The 17,220-nt window shown below is 45.6% G+C and overlaps 1 protein-coding gene across 10 annotated transcripts in view; it reads right to left on the bottom strand.

The window, feature by feature from the left end:
• The window catches only part of sdk2b (sidekick cell adhesion molecule 2b), a 298,546-nt gene that overhangs the window by 18,242 nt on the left and 263,084 nt on the right, over positions 1-17,220 (bottom strand). For 5 of the 10 annotated variants that reach the window (XM_013133839.4, XM_013133840.4, XM_020046793.3 and 2 more), the window contains exons 28-43: positions 16,841-16,939; positions 16,499-16,693; positions 15,273-15,474; positions 13,655-13,758; positions 13,024-13,094; positions 12,313-12,448; positions 11,908-11,964; positions 11,128-11,229; positions 10,650-10,765; positions 10,295-10,481; positions 8,376-8,513; positions 7,904-8,110; positions 7,580-7,705; positions 6,283-6,447; positions 4,277-4,417; positions 3,012-3,150 (exon numbers count right to left, since the gene is read on the bottom strand). In XM_013133839.4, coding sequence (XP_012989293.1) covers positions 3,012-3,150; positions 4,277-4,417; positions 6,283-6,447; positions 7,580-7,705; positions 7,904-8,110; positions 8,376-8,513; positions 10,295-10,481; positions 10,650-10,765; positions 11,128-11,229; positions 11,908-11,964; positions 12,313-12,448; positions 13,024-13,094; positions 13,655-13,758; positions 15,273-15,474; positions 16,499-16,693; positions 16,841-16,939 — 2,185 coding nt within the window. The remainder of the gene's footprint in view (positions 1-3,011; positions 3,151-4,276; positions 4,418-6,282; positions 6,448-7,579; positions 7,706-7,903; positions 8,111-8,375; positions 8,514-10,294; positions 10,482-10,649; positions 10,766-11,127; positions 11,230-11,907; positions 11,965-12,312; positions 12,449-13,023; positions 13,095-13,654; positions 13,759-15,272; positions 15,475-16,498; positions 16,694-16,840; positions 16,940-17,220) is intronic. The other 5 variants (XM_013133841.4, XM_020046795.3, XM_013133843.4 and 2 more) reach the window with 3 other exon arrangements.

Genomic DNA, 17,220 nt, shown 5'->3' with positions numbered 1-17,220 from the left:
ATTTTACTAGTCCTTTATCTCTGTACATCTTATTCTCTCGTTCTCTCTGTCAATCTCCATCTTTGTCTTTCCACCTCAGGCCACACTTTCATTGAAAACTCTGCCAATGGAACATTTAATTACAAATGTTCAGTTCAACAGTCCAGTACAAAATATTGTTTTCACAAGTAGTGTTAGTTTGAATGCATTCTCCCAACAAAGAAAAATACTGAAACATTAATGAGAAAGAGGTGTGGATTTGCAGGGTTAGAGTGGTTATAGTGGTGAGGTGTCAGGGTTTCATGAGCCTGGTGAAATCATTTCAATTTAACCACAAGCCTTTGGGTGGGAAATCTAATAACATTAATAGCTTGAACAACTTTACATTTAACACAATTATGTTGGATGAAGAAGTGAAATAGAAACCCATTAGCATAGCGCTAAATTAAATAACATTTCTAGGTTTCAGTCTCTTGCCGAAGATTAGACTATCTAAATGAAATGAGGATTATAAGCAACACTTCTGCAGAACCTTTGTTACATTTTTTAAATTCAAATTACTGAATTAATTACTGTCCAAATCGCCCATTGTGGTGGGGGCGCCTTCAACACCCAGCGGTTGAATTCCATAGATGCAGGGGTCCCAAACAAAGTAATTAGTGGATCCTAAATTCTAAAAGCTCCTCTGCTGAGGCCTTGTTGACAGTTTTAGTAGATAGAGAGGACACACGGTCACTTGCGAGGGACAGCAGTGCTTGATAAGCCATACGAGTGGCAAACCTCTCCTTGCTCCTCCAGATAGGGTCCAGATCATGTTGAGACAGTTCAGGTCTTTCTGTTTCCTTGCTATCTGCTATGTTACATCCCAGTTGTCTGGAGTCTGGGCAACTCAACATATGTCTTCCAGGAGCCTTTTGGGGAACTGCAGACTGGGCATGTGCAATCCAAGACAATCCCAGCCGGAGTCTGCTGTCTGTCTGATGCTTTAACATTGCCACGCCCACACAGATGAAAACAAGTCTCGCCTTTTTGTCATTCTGAGCAGTTTGTCGTGTCATAAAATGCCAAAAACCTTTAACCTTACAATCTACACTCCTGTCTGATCAACCCAAACTCTGACTAACACATATTACTATCAGGCTTTATTACAAAATTCACTCACCGACCTTGTTCTGCAACAGCCTATTCTGTGAGAAGGGACAAGTTCCAGAAAACCTCAAGGGCAGAAAAAAGGTTAAGTAGTGACGTTATTTTGGGCCTGGGGGAGATTTTGATAAACTGCTTCACTAAAGCTCCTTCCTTGCAGATTTTTATGAGAGTTGTTGCAGTGTAGGTTAGACTACAGCCCACTGCTGTTTCAGCAAAACAACAAACTCTACTCTATTTTTTCCACACGTTCCTGTCAAATAAAGCATGAAAAATACCCAAAAAAAGGGGAACTGAGGATCTTCTACCTCACTCTGTTGCTACTGCAGAGTAAACGTAACTTTGAGGACAGAAAAGCAGTGGATGGCCTATTTCCTGGAGGGTTTCTGTTACACTTGAATCCAATATTGACTTAAAGACTATGAATACAGAATGTGCCTGTCTTTTGTCTCAGTGTGGAACTGAGAGCAGTCCCCAGGTATTCCCTTCCTTACACCTCTACTTTGGGGAAATGATAGCACTAGTGAATTCCTCCTCTCAGCCGCATAAACGACCCAAACTGGCTAATCCTCAAAGGCCAGGGCACCTTTGATCTTTCCCCAAGGGCAAAGACCGACACATTCAATCGCCTAAATGCACACACCCTCACACAAGCGCGCGCAGACACACACACACACACACACACAAACACACACACACCTCACCTCTCCGAGGAGATCAAGGACGGGGCTAATTCCTCTGGGCTCTGCATCAGACAAAGGGCACCTGGCTTTCCAGCTGGTTGGTGTGAGCTCGCTCACCGGCTCCGTTCCCCAATGGCACCCTATTCCCCATGCAGAGCCCATAAGTCTCAGGGCCCATACGGGAAAAAGTAGGCTTGTGCCATATTGGAATAGGGTACAATTTAGGACACACCCCCTAAGACTATCTTCCCTAAAATAAACCATACTGCTGGCACGACTGAACACACACCCTGACACCCTTCACACCGAGCCAAGTACAGTAAGCAGTATATCAGGAACTCCCCATATGTTGTAATGCTAACCTACAGCAGACTAATACACAGGGCCAAACAGTGACGGGGGAAACTCTGCTATGTCCCAACACTGCAGTCACCCACAGTACGAATGCATGGAAGCAGGACAATATCATGGAATGTAAGGCTTTGCAGGTTCGTAAGGGTGGCCTCATGAATATTCAGTCCCTCCAGGCGAATAAGGCCAAATGCCACTCAGAGAAGCGGTAGACGAATGTGCTAATTTATTAAGTGACTAGAGATAAGAACATAAAATCCACCCGCTATGGTGTTTAGGCTGTGGACTCTGGGATTTTCCAGACCTTGGTTCATATACTGCATTTAAAGTAAAATGCTCTGGCAGGGCTTGAATGAGCTTGTCTGATGCATTGGAACCAGTGGAATATAGTCCTAATGTTTACATCAGGGCCATCTGGCCATTCTGACAAGCTAAAGTGAACGCATAACGATTATTGAAAATTGTATCTGAACTCAGGTCTGGAATATATAGCCTCATTAGAGGGGAGCAGCTGTTCTCTGTTTTACAGTGAGAACATGGGATTTACTAGGACAGCATCCATTCCATTTCATCACAGAATAAAGGCCTGTTTGATCAATTCATCAAGCTCAGTAAGATTTCCCAAAGCATGAGTTGGAGCTTCCTCAATAATGACACTAGGGCAATACTTAAAAAAAGTCAATTTAAAAGTGTCATTTTTAATAAATTCCAACACTACGGCCTGCAAATACATTTTATTCACATACCGAGACTCGGCTCCTCCGCTTAAAACACCAGTGCTCGGAACAAAGATGGAATCCAAACAAATGAAGTGAAAGACTTTATTTGGCATGGCTGTAACTGGTTACCGACCTAGTGTAGACGCCGTTCTTACGGCAGAAGGAGTTCTTGACGGACAGCCGGCGATTGTTGAGTTCCAGGGCAGGAAATCGTCCTTCATCCAGGCTGATCATGTCCCCGTGAGTCAGGGCGTTACAGTTAGAGTTGTTCCCTGACAAACACACATAGGGAGAAACTGTGTTACCACAGGTCAAATGGCAGGCAGGGTATAATGTATGTTAAACACGTAGACTCTATCCTGTCACAACTCGATGTGCTATGTGTCTCATGCAGCTTTCTCTGGTGCTCCTACCAAATGGGCCCAAATGCCTCGCTCTAACTTATAAGGCCTGAACCCTATGGGTCGTAGTGCACAACAAGGGGAATAGGGTGCCATTTGAGACTCAATAGGGTGCCATTTGAGTACAAATACTAGTACTAGATAAGCCTACACAAAGAGTGTTCAACAGATACTAGTACTAGATACGCCTACACAAAGAGTGTTCAACAGATACTAGCGGAGTGACTGGAGAGAATCCCCAACAACAGACAGATTTAATAACTACTATTACAATGAGTGTAGGCTGACGTGCCTCTTATAAATGTCGTTGATAGATCTGAGATGATCAAAAAAACAACAGCCTTTAATCCAAAACTAAAACCTGCAGAGTCTAGGTCAAAAGCCTTATAAGCGGATGTTGATATACTGATCCAAAATTGGAGGCCAGGATCCAAACATACCCCACTGACACAGAAGCCCCATACAAAAAGTAACTCGGGGGCAAGCTGTCGTTATGCAAACACATGACAAACGTGGCGATCTGTTAGCTTACATTGGTCTAGCGTTCCGCAAGCGGGAGACAGGAAATCTGTGAGAGTGTGTGTATGTGTGTGAGTATCTGGGCATGTGACAGAGCACAGAAGGGAGGGAGGCCACAGAACAGAGTGAAGAATGGAACTCTTGTGCTTCGTCTGTCAGTCAGAAAAATGCGTTGACCCGCAAGATGCCCAAACCTGGCAGGAGGCCCCCATTGCCCAGCCTGGAAGCCTGGCAGGGCCACAAAGCGGCAGAAGTGCTGAGCCAGAGGAAATACCCGCTGATGTCAGAGGCGAGCAGACTGCACAACTAGCTAGACCCCAAGGCCCTCTTTGAAAGATAATTCTCTCACATTTACTCTTATCCCCACCTTCTATCTCTCTGTCGTTTACCTCCCAAAAGTAATCCACTTTATGCTAGAGTGCTTGAGATAGGAGGACCATCACAAACAGTATGTTGTCTAGAGGTACTGGACTATTACCTGAGTCAGACTTCTTGGCGTACTTCTTGCTCTGGCCCCGGATGATAAGGATGAAGACCAGTAGAAGGATAAAGATCAGACCTACAAGGGCCACCACCACCAGGAACCACCACTCCTCATAGAACGGCGCCACTTTTTTAGCTGAAGGAGAAGGACACACACTATAACAACGAGACAAAGCAATACAAGCCTGGGGTACTTTGATGCAAATTTAGGACATGAAAACAACAGCTTGGGCTACAGTAGATATAGAAAGCCTATACACCCTTGTTAAAATGCCAGGTTCTTGTGATGTAAAAGAATGAGACAAAGATAAATCACGTCAGAACTTTTTTCCACATTTAATGTGATCTATAACATGAACAATTCAATTGAAAAACAAACTGAAATCTTGGAGGGGGAAAAATAAAAAACTCTATACAACCTGGTTGCATAAGTGTGCACACCCTTAAACTGATACTTTGTTGAAGTACCTTTTGATTGTATTACAGCATTCAGTCTTTTTGGGTAGGAGTCTTTTACCATGGTACATCTTGACGTGACAATATTTGACCACTCTTCTTTGCAAAAGCGCTCCAAATCTGTCAGATTGCGAGGACATCTCCTGTGCACAGCCCTCTTCAGATCACCCCACAGATGTTCAATTGGATTCAGGTCTGGGCTCTGGCTGGGCCATTCCAAAACGTTAATCTTCTTCTGGTGAAGCCATGCTTTTGTGGATTTGGATGTGTGCTTTGGGTCGTTGTCGTGCTGAAAGGTGAACGTAATCATCTTAAGCTTTCTAATGGATGCCTGAAGGTTTTGTGCCAAAATTGCCTGGTATTTGGAACTGTTCATAATTCTCTCCACCCTGACTAAGGCCCCGGTTCCAGCTGAAGAAAAACAACCCCAAAGCATGATGGTGCCACCACCATGCTTCACTGTGGGTATGGTGTTCTTTGGGTGATGTGCAGTGTTGTTTTTGCGCCAAACACACCTTTTGGAATTATGGCCAAAAAGTTCAACTTTGGTTTCATCAAACCATAACACATTTTCCCAAATGCTTTTGGGGGACTTGATGCTTGTTTTTGAAAACTTCAGCCGGGCTTGCATGTTTTTCTTTGTAAGAAAAGGCTTCGGTCTTGCCTCCCTACCCCATAGCCCATTCATATGAAAAATACGGGAGATTGTTGTCACATGTAGCACACAGCCAGTACTTGCCTGAAATTCCTGCAGTTCCTTTAATGTTGCTGTAGGCCTCTTGGAAGCCTCCCTGACCAGTTTTCTTCTAGTCTTTTCATCAATTTTGGAGGGACGTCCAGTTCTTGGCAATGTCTCTGTTGTGCCATATTTTCTCCACTTGATGATGACTGTCTTCACTGTGTTCCATGGTATATCTAATGCTTTGAAAATTATTTTGTACCCTTCTCCTGACTGATATCTTTCAACAAAGAGATCCCTCTGATGCTTTGGAAACTCTCTACGGACCATGGCTTTTGCTCTGAGATGTAACTAAGAAAATGTCAGGAAAAACCTACTTCAACAGCTGAACTTTATTTGTGATTAATCAGAGTCACTTTAAATGATGGAAGGTGTGTAATGACTTCTTTTTAACATGAGTTTGAATGTGATTGATTTATTCTGAACACAGCCACATCCCCAGTTATAAGAGGCAAACTTATGCAACCAGGTTATTGTAAGGTTTTTATTTTTCATTTTTCCCCCTTGAAGATTTCAGTTTGTTTTTCAATTGAATTGTTCACATTATAGGTCACATTAAAAGTGGAAAACGTTCTGAGATTATTTATCTTTGTCTCATTCTTTTACATCACAAAAACCAGGCATTTTAACAGGGGTGTGTAGACTTTTACAAAGTATGACATTTTCCTTGATTAATACAAAATCCCTAAACTCAATTAATATTTGTGTCCCAAATGCTACCTCATTCGAAGCCTAGTCAAACATATTGCACTACATAGGGAATAGGATGGTGTTTGAGACACAAACGTGGTTATATATTAGCTCACCAGATATGGAGGCAGAGGCCGGACTAGGAGATCCGTAGCCATAGTCGTTCACTCCAATGACCCGAAAGTCATAACTAACGCCTTGCTTCAGAATATCCATGTTGAAGGTGTATGACGTCACTTCCTTTGGGATGTCCTTGATCAAGATATCCCACAAGCCCTCATCTGTTACCAGAGTAGAAGTAGAAGAAGAAGGTATTGGAATAGTTATCAGACATGAAACAACAGAGGGTTGTAAACAAGATGCAATGTATTCAGTATAGCTTTGCCATAAAGTCTTTTTAAAAGCCTATGATATGAAAACATACCCTGGCATTGTCAAAGGTCATTCATTCAGGTCATACCACATAAACATACAATTCATATGTTTTACAGCACCCATAAACATCATGATGTTCTTTGAGAGGTAAGAAAAACCCTGTATAACAGCGTCTACTGTAGGTAGATCATTTTTATATTTGGCTTTGAGAATCCATAAGCGTTAAGTGCTAATAACCATAAAAATCTCCCTCTTGAGATTATGGAGAAAACTTTTATGGAGTGGGCAAGAACATGAGTAAACACCACAGTTCATTCAAAGTTAATATCAGTGGGACATCGTGAAGACATGAATGGTGAATGTAGTCTGTAGCAGTGAGCCTTATAACCAGCAACAAGGCTTACTGAAGGGGTTGGGTTGAGATAACTGGACCACTGGCGTTATATTTAGGGGTGTCAAGAGACAACGATCTGGGAAGAGAGTTTGGGTTTTCTCTAGTTATCCCTAACATCCCGGCGGGATCAGTAAGCCATACAAACTGGACTCTCTGAGAAGCACTCATAACATCTGGGGCTCAGTCCCACCCACTCACAGTCTCCCGTCTCCCCATTCCTCAAGTAGTGGTGTAATCCACCCCCATCTCCGTGCCTCTATCACCCTCTGGTTCCTCTGTACGGCTGTCAATCACGGACGAAACCTGACACTACTCGTGTCATGCTCTGCTGCAACCCAATCAATACTCCATTAGCGGAACAGCAAGTAAGCATGCCCATCAGTCGGAGACCACTGACCCTCTTTTCTTAATCATATTATTCCCTTTGAAGCACATAGCGGCTGGGTTAAGAGATTGCATGACTGGAAAGGACGTTAACTAACTTAAATGAGACATTTTCAGTATGACCCACAGCACCAGAAAAGAAGTCAAAAAGGCTGCAGGGAACGACATTTTGTAGATGTGCTGTTGAAAGTGCCGCTGAATGATTAAAGGAGTATATCAAAACAAGTCCAGTTTGTCACCAGCGTGGCAGGCAGTCCTACCTGAGGGACGGGCTTCGATGACATAACGTGTGATCGGGGATCTTCCGGGGTCACCGTTGGTCCAGTGGATGGTCAGAGCCGAGCCGTAGCGAGAGATGAAAGGCTCACCGGGTGGCCCTGGGGCTCCTACGTGGGATAAAAGGTTGGGTCACAGGTTAGCAAAGGGGTTGGTTTGTCAGGCAACCTGAACATTTTGTGGGTCACATTTTGACTTGAGACCCGCAAACTCAGTTGACGTGAACTCAAGATTTCGCACTTTTTTAGTCATCCACATATTGCAAGGCGAAGCATTTGGGTCTCAGTGACAGTCAGAGGGAGACTGACCTTCTCCAGGCCCCATGGTTATGTTAGCCTCCACCTCAGGCCCGTAGGTGAACGTCTTGGCTCGGATGCGGAAGTTGTAGGTGACCCCGTCAGCCAGATCCTTGATCTTCATCCAGAGCTGGGCCCCTTTAACATCCATCGCCACTGATTTGCTGACTCCTGGGGGGGAGGGGGAGTGAAGACAGTCGGCACAGGCCACGGAAGACTCTAGACAAACACACCACATTTAGAGTGGGTCTTTCACCCGGTGTGTGGATGGGAACAACATGCAACACATACACACACACACTGACGCAAACACATTCCAACAGTTGTTGGGACATACATGGGAGATGGATTAAAAGGGTTAACGCAGCAACAATTTCGACAGAATCCACACGTTGTTTGGAGTGAACAAAGGCGAGAATGGCCGACAATCACTCAGTAATGAGATATAGTACAGGTTGGATGTGGAAGCAGATCTGAGTCATACCTCCCACGGGGGTACAAGGCTCGTAAACCAGCCGGTAGCCTTCCAGGATTCCGTTGGGGTAGGTGGGCTCTCCCCAGGATACGTTGACCGATGTGGTGGTCAGCTCACTGAAGTGGATGAAACTGGGTGCACTGGGGGCTAGTGGTTGCACAAGACACAGGTCAGAGGTTAAAGGTCAGGAATGACAAGTACAGTACTACACATTCATTACACTACTCATTGAGATCACCTTTCTTATTGCCCGCTGTATATCACAGCCATTGTTGTGTAAGGCATTCTGTTTGAAGAAGGAAAGTCATCACAAAGCTATTTTCGATGTGTTGTTCATTGTCCCCAGGGCATTTAGTAATAGAGCTGCATTTATAGGCCCTACACTACAAATTAAACGTTTAACATATCTGGTTAGTATAGCGTAAACATTTTGTTCTGGTTAAACTGATGAAATCCCCAGGGCCTCTATTAAATTAGTTGTTTCTATTATGTTTTGTCTGAGAAAAATCTGCTTCAAAGATAAATTGTAAATCGCAAAGCCTCAACAGACAGGTGGAATGGACATTTCTCCAATACGGTAAGAATGCCTATATTTTTTATTAATCAAATAAATTATTTTATGAATAATGTTTTCTTCTGAAAAACCTTCAAAAGCCACCTTTTTAACCATAGTCCCAACCAACACTAAAGAGCTTAATTAACAAGAAAACAGAAGTTGTAAGTGCCTTCGTAAAAGTGACCATGATTTGAACAGTCTTTGAGAATTTAAATGACTGATGCCCCCGCGTATCTTCTAGAACATAAAAGGCCATACCTCAGCCTCAGAATGCTGACAAAGCAAAGAAAATGCCATTGCTTCAGAGTAGCATCTTTGGCAGTTTTATGAAAGCTTATTTCTAATGCACAATACTGGAAAACAAAAAAAAGAAGCAGACAATCCTATATGCCCTGTTTTATTGAACAACACCTTCGTGTAGAGCCCTGGTCTGAACCAAGCTCTTCACCGACAAAGAGCTACAGAGACAGTGCATGTACCATTATTTGGGGACTAGCACAATGATGTCAGTAAAAACAGGTAGGTCTAGCAGGATTTGCTCATATCCTCTGAGACACAGGCTTCATTGTGTGTTGAGCCTCCGGTTGTCAGCCCAGTGAAACTCATCCGTCTCCGCCCTTCTCCTCCTCTCATATCAACACATCCTCCACTTCCACCTCTGAGGCAGCGGCACACGGAAGGAGCCAGGAAACGTACAGCTCTGTCCAAAATGTCACCTCAGTGGTGGCACAGCGCAGCTTTTCAACAGGGCCCGCCTGGAACCAGGGGCCTATCTTGTATGCAGCCTAAAGCTTTCCAGCCTTTCCGTCATCCGACCAACCCCCATATCCACTTCCCTCTTGAGATATGAAACGGGGCAAACTTCCACAAAAATCCCTTTGAGGACCGTGTTGAATGAAAAGCAAATGTCTACATTAACTGTATAGAAGGCGGGGGGGGGTGGGGACGGGGCGGTCATCTTTGGGAGAAATGATTCGATGAGGGCCTTCTGTTACTATTAAAAACACTGAGCCAGAGAGAAAGCATTTCCAAGAAACCAGAAGGAGGTTTGAGACAAAAAGAAAATAATCCTACCATTTTATACTAAACCAGACGTTCCTGGGAACAGTGGATGAGTCAAGAGCCTGAAAGAGGCCATTAACAGGGAACCGATGTTTACGCCATGTGGTTTTAAACATTTCTGGACTGGCATGCTGACAGCATTAATTAAGTGCATCGTATGAAAGCTTACAGATAGACACTCCTGGAATGTTTGTGGGGGCTGGAGGAGGAATTAGAATTTGGTTTTAATCCGACAGTTCTCCCTCACACTTCCCTGAGTGTGCGAGTGTGTGTGTGTTTCTGTGTGTATGCATGTGTGCTTGGCCCATACCGGCCTGCTGTGTGCGACCCCTGGTGGGGGGGCTACGAGGCCCGTCCCCAGCTGCATTGAAGGGGGCCACACTGATCATGTAGGTCGTGTATCCAGTCAGGTTCTTCAGCTTCACCCCCCCCTCAGGCAGGAACAGGGTTCGCAGCCTCTCAGTCTCGTTTTTACGCTGGAACTCCCAGAAATACACCTGGAGGAAGAAGCAGAAAATGTGTGGACAAAATAAACATTAGCCCACAGTAAAAAGGGAAGTTCACTGAAGAGTAGCGACATCAACAAACTGCCATTGATTGGAACGATTAGGATTCTAGAATTCCACACTATAACTCCATCCTTATGAACCTTGTGCAATAAACACCTTATAGCCCTGGATGTCTCCGTTCTGAGTGTCCAATGGGGGAGGCTCCCATGTCACGTCCAGCTGGGTGGCTGTTGCTGATTGGATGGCCACGTTTTGGGGCGGGGCAGTGGGTACTGTGAAAAGAAATGGTGGAAAATGAAGTAAAATTGAAAGAAAAAAAAAAACATTATGTAGGTTTTCTTCTTACTCATCTTGGCAACACTGAAGTCTGAAACCCCTCCACCCCATGTGTGAGATTATTTTACTGTAAGGCTCACACAGTGAAAGACATGGAGATTTTGAAAGAAAGCCTATCATGAAACCTGAATGAACTAATTGTACCAAGAGCACCTCAACAACTACGGCGGTCAGTCTAGTTCCGCGATTCAGCTACTGTTGAGGTGAATTTTAAATATCTGTGGGGATACGTGTGCGTACATTTGTTCGTACGTGTGGGGCTTTACCTTACCGCCACACACTTCGATCTCTGACTTACCTGCCTCTCCTACGAACACTTCCTGGGGCGTGCTGGTTGGTCCTTCGCCCACAGCATTATACACACTCATTCTGATCTCATAACGCTTGTGTTTGCTCAGGTCTGGGGAACAGGGAACAACAGCTCGTTTACCTTATCCGACAACACACCACCGCTGCAATGTTTTGTTTAACTTTTGTTTCTCAAGGAGGGACGCTTGAGGTCAGAAACCAATTTTGTTAGGGTAACCAATATACATGCCAGAAGATATCTTGATTAGGTAAAAATAAACATGTCTACATTTGCAGCAGTCAGAATGAATCCAAGGGTCTAATTAAGCTGCTATTGTGCACTGAAAAGAAATATGCTGAAAATATGTGACCATCTGGTTTTGTGCTGCTTAACAAAACAAATACAAGTACGAAACTTGGACTTAACTGGCGATACTGAAACTACAAAACACCATAGAAAAAACAGACAAAGCCTCCTTAAACATACTTTTTGGCAACCAAGTGAGCCTTTTCTTCTAACTGAGGAAAGGGCGAAATGCACTTAGCCTTATTTGTCATGAGCTACTATCTCTGTGAGTTATAGTTATAAAAACTCACACACAACCCCCCCACAAACACATATCTGGGTATATCATGTACAGTAAATGGCCAGGTCTACACTGACTTAATTCTGTGCGTGTGACTGCATGTGCGGGTGTGAGTTTGTGTTGCAGCGCCAGGGCTCTGGGCTGCTCGGTGTGTATTCTCAGCGGTGAGTCATTTGAGTGTAGACAAGCAGGTGAACACTTACTATCCAGTTCGTACTGGGTGAGAGAGGACTCGCTCAGGTTTCGCACGTTGTAGGGGGCTGTGAGGTAGCATGTGAGAGGTCAAACGTGAGTACGAGAGCAGCCAGCAACAAGGTAGAGAGGGGGAGCAGAGGAGAGACATGTTATTGCATGCATAGATAAGCGAAAAAGCCCATATAGTCAAAGTAAACGAAAAGAAATCTTCAGGAGAAATTCCACGTCACAATGAGCAGTTACACCAGGTGGATACTGAGTGAGGTATGACAGTCACAGCCGCATTCTCAAGGGGTTCTGTTCACATTCCGAAGGGGTTCTGCCCCGTGCAGATGTCGTAGGGTGGGGGGGGGGGGGGTCGTGGAAAGGTTAAAGAAGGGTTGGGGAAAGGTTGACGGGAGACTGTGACTTACAGGTGAGCTCGGCCCAGGTGGCCGTAGGGCTGTTGACAGCGCGCACTGAGAAGCTGCGGAGGCGGTCGTAAAGGAGTTCCCGGTACCGTATCCGGAAGCCCAAGAGAATCCCGTTAATCTTCTCCTCAGACGGAGGCTGCGGTGACAACACAGACAGTTACTGTAGGCCATGACCAGCGTCATCTCTCTGACAGACGCTGAGCAAGCAAACCCACTTGTCATTGGAGAAACTATTGCAAAGTCTTTTCATTATTTCCAAATTCCCCTATAATTGTACATGTCATGGTGATATTTATGGTCAGTCCTTCAATTCACTGGGAGTGCGCAATGAGAGAATGATAGAGACACGTTTGAAAAATCCCCAGACAACCTGAGCTCATCCGCATCTTGGAGAGAAATTCCCCTTGTCGTTAAACATGACAGGACCAGACGAAAGACTAAACAGAACAGATAGAAAAAAGTAAAAGGCTCTGCTATAACCCTTTGAGTGGTCATGTGAAGTCATCAAACAGGAACTGGGGTACTCTCCATTTCTCTTTATGGTCTGCTAAATCAGGTGTTTGTGATAAAGACGGGAAAAGAGAAGTTGTGTGTTGGACTGAGAACAGATTTCGACAGCTGCACTGCCCTCTTATTATCACCCCGGTGACTGACAGATGAATGGGTTTTGGAAAGACAGACATCAAGACCAATCACCACACTTCTTCATACCTGCCAGCGAATCAGCACGGATGTAGTGGTGTGTGGTGTGACAGAGAGGATTGTTGGCGCTTCGTCAGGGGCTGGACAAGAAGAGAGAAAACAGAGAACAAAGATTGAAGTTAAATAGATGAATACAGCTAAAGCACCAAGCAAAGCAGAGCAGGTCTACCACTCAGGGCCAAATAAGGGACTCAGTAATATTCACCACACAGCTACAAACAAAAGTGGAAAAAGAGCCATAAGAATGATTTCAGAATGTTCCTTGACTTAATGTAAGTTCTTCATGGTCGTTTGGTTGTAAATCTGTTTTCACATTAACAACCCCCCCCCCCCCCCCCCCCCGCCAACACACACACACACACACAGCTGAAGATGACATCACCTATTGTACTGCTGCCAACAGCGCCTTCACAACAGCATTAGGTTAACTCACACTGACATGCTAGTCAGGGAGGGATTCTGTCCCAGCACTGACGTAAAACAGATAGAACACGGGTTGCCAACGTGGCACAAGTACAAAACAAAACACAAGGACAACAAAGGCCGAACCAAGTGCGGACCACGTGATGTTAACAATGGACATTATTTTCAGTGCAAAATACCCCAATACCCTACAGTGTTAAGAGGCTAGGCGTCTTACCATCTTGTAGTGTGGTGATGGCCTCACTCTCCTCGCTGTATTCACTGTCCCCTATGTCGTTGGTGGCTTTCACTCTGAACTGGTAGGAGGTGAAGGGTTTCAGCCTAGCATGGGGGGGCAGTCATCACAACAGGCACATTATTTTGTATGTACTATTAAACTGTGTTGTTCTATACATACATACATCTTCTTCCGCTTATCCGGGGCCGGGTCGCGGGGGCAGCAGTCTAAGCAGAGATGCCCAGACTTCCCTCTCCCTAGACACTTCCTCCAGCTCTTCCGGGGGGACACCGAGGGGTTCCCAGGCCAGCCGGGAGACATAGTCCCTCCAGCGTGTCCTAGGTCTTCCCCGGTATCTCCTCCCGGTGGGATGGGCCCGGAACACCTTCCCAGGAAGGCGTCCTGGAGGCATCCGAAACAGATGCCCAAGCCAACTCAGCTGACCCCTCTCGATGTGGAGGAGCAGCGGCTCTACTCTGAGCTCCTCCCGGGTGACCGAGCTTCTCACCCTATCTCTAAGGGATCACCCAGCCACCCTGCGGAGAAAGCTCATTTCGGCCGCCTGTATCCGGGATCTTGTCCTTTCGGTCATGACCCAAAGCTCATGACCATAGGTGAGAGTAGGAACGTAGATTGACCAGTAAATCGAGAGCTTCGCCTTGCGGCTCAGCTCTTTCTTCACCACGACAGACTGATTCATCGACCGCATTACTGCAGAAGCTGCACCGATCCGTCTGTCAATCTCCCGTTCCATCCTTCCCTCACTCGTGAACAAGACCCCTAGATACTTAAACTCCTCCACTTGAGGCAGGCACTCTCCACCAACCTGAAGTGGGCAAGCCACCCTTTTCCGACTGAGGACCATGGCCTCGGATTTGGAGGTACTGATTCTCATCCCCACCGCTTCACACTCGGCTGCAAACCATCCCAGTGCCTGCTGAAGGTCCTGGTTTGAAGGGGCCAACACGACAACATCATCCGCAAAGAGCAGAGATGAAATTGTGTGGTCCCCAAACCTGACACCCTCCAGCCCCTGGCTGCGCCTAGAAATCCTGTCCATAAAAATTACAAACAGAACCGGCGACAAAGGGCAGCCCTGCCGAAGTCCAACATGCACTGGGAACAAGTCTGACTTACTGCCGGCAATGCGAACCAAGCTCCTGCTTCGGTCGTACAGGGACCTGACAGCCCTTAGCAAAGGACCCAGGACCCCATATTCCCGAAGCACCCTCCACAGGATGCCGCGAGGGACACAGTCGAATGCCTTCTCCAAATACACAAAACACATGTGGACTGGTTGGGCAAACTCCCATGAACCCTCCCATGTGATGTTCTACTTTCACTTATATCCAGGCCTTAGAGTAATTGTTTCAAGCAGATCTACAAAAATAGTCTCTACTGTCTACTAGGCAGTGTGCGAGTTAGACTTCTACTTAAGCTACTAGCTAAGGTGCTAGGCAGGGTAGTGCGCAAGTTAGGCTACTAGTTAAGCTACTAGCTAAGATGCTAGGCAGGGTAGAGCGAGAGTTAGGCTACTAGTTAAGCTACTAGCTAAGGTGCTAGGCAGGGTAGTGTGCGAGTTAGGCTACTAGTTAATATGCTAGGTATGGTGCTGTACCTTCCGACTATGTAGGAGCTGGCCTCGTGGTTGACCGAGGAAGAGTGGACGGTCCAGTTACTGTCAGGCAATTCTCTCAGCTGGACGGTGTAGTAGCGGACTGGAGAAAGGCCATCACTGCCTGGCTCCCACGACAGTAATACACTGCGGGCCTGGACGTCCTCCTGGGGTACAACAGGACGACCGGTGGGCTGGGGGCGAGCTGAGGGAGAGAATGGAAGAGAGAGAGAGGGAGGGACAGGGTTGAACAGACCCATGTTCTACAGCCACAGCTTACACCCTACCTTCTAACTATTTGCATGTGATAACGGCAGATGTTACCGGGAGGTTTGAAACTCATTAGAAAGCAATGTGCTGAATCTGTGAAGCATTATAAGATAAATGTATCTTCGGATGACGTTGGAATGCTCTGTTGTTTACTGTGCTAAATGTGAAGGAGTGAATTGACTGAGATCTTGCGTTAACAGTGTTGGACTGAAACAGAGACTATAAACTTGTAGATTCTCTTGCATGCTAACTCATTCCCCCAGTTGAAGAGCACAACAAACTACCCAACCTGACAAGAAGACTTCAGTATAAACCTTAAACTTGTCATATATATATATATACATATATTTATGACCAGCAGATGTCACTACTGTCTGCTATGTTAAAAAGAATGGACTACACAAACCTCATATTTTCATAATGATTTGGATGTCCCTTTCTACTGCAGGAACAATAACTCTTATTTTATTGTAACATGTCTTACTGTGGGCACTGTAGGTCTGGAGGAATATCACCAGCTAGGTATCTAAAGCCCACGGCACAGAGAGGACATTGGGGGACGGTGTGGTGCTCCCCTGAGGTTACAGACCTGTTGGTCTCTAACACCAGGGTTGTGACTGAGCTGCCCTCTCCGTCTAAAGACCATCGACTGTTTCCTCGGCTGACCGTCCAACATACTAACTTTGCCATAATCATGATCCATATCCCATTATACATCTAAACCGTCACCCTTCTACCTCCAGTCTGTATTGCAGTTGGCACTTTGTTTGTATGAGCGATTCATCTTAAAGCTCCCACTGGAAAAAGCTGAAACACAACGGATCTATGTAGAGACAGTAAACAATCTACCTAATGATATGAAACAATGCTAACGCAATGCTAACTCAGTACAGGCATGGTTAACACTACGTCGGGCCTAATGTAACCTATCAGACATGCCCACTAAACCAAACGTTCACCTCTCTTCTCCGTGGTCACCACCAGGGCCTCGGCGGCCTCGCCCCAGCCCTTGCGTGTTTGGGCTGTGATCCGGAACACGTACACCGACTCTTGTTTCAGGCCGGTCACCGTGTACTGACGCGCGCTTGGGTTCAGCACGTCCACCGTGGCTGTGTTGCTGTTGGTCGAGTTCAGCCGGTATGTGATCTGATAGGCTGAAAGTGGGGGGGGGAAGAACACATGCCCGCAGCATGACAGCGTTGGGACACACTCATGAACAACAACTAAGAAACATCACGGTTTCATGCTAAGTCTAAAGTAAACGGTAAAGGTATGGTCCGGGTCAAATGTGAACCACATACCCAGGATGATGCCATTGGGCTGGGATGGGGACTGCCAGATGAGGCGTACTGAAGTGGTCCGGACCTCAGGGAACAGGATGCCCACAGGAGGACCAGGCACTGGGAAGAGGGCAGATGGGTTACACTTTCAAAGTCAAAGTATTTTTTTATTGTCAAATGCACCAAAAAACACAGCGTTGTTCTGAGCAGTGAAATTCTCATGAAATGGCACGCGACATCTACACAGTAAGCATTAAGTAAAATAAAAATAAAAAAATATTAAAAGAAAAATACATTTCAGCACCGCTTTCCACAACATCGGTTGTTATGATACCGAACGGGAGCGGGGATGGGCGTCGTTGGTGTAGTTTATTTTACATGAATGTATCCATCACTGTTTC

Source organism: Esox lucius, chromosome 5 (genome assembly GCF_011004845.1).
Source record: "Esox lucius isolate fEsoLuc1 chromosome 5, fEsoLuc1.pri, whole genome shotgun sequence".
NCBI classification, from domain to species: domain Eukaryota; kingdom Metazoa; phylum Chordata; class Actinopteri; order Esociformes; family Esocidae; genus Esox; species Esox lucius.
The sequence above is the reverse complement of the archived record's forward strand: the minus strand, read 5'-3'. Positions and strand labels throughout refer to the sequence as shown.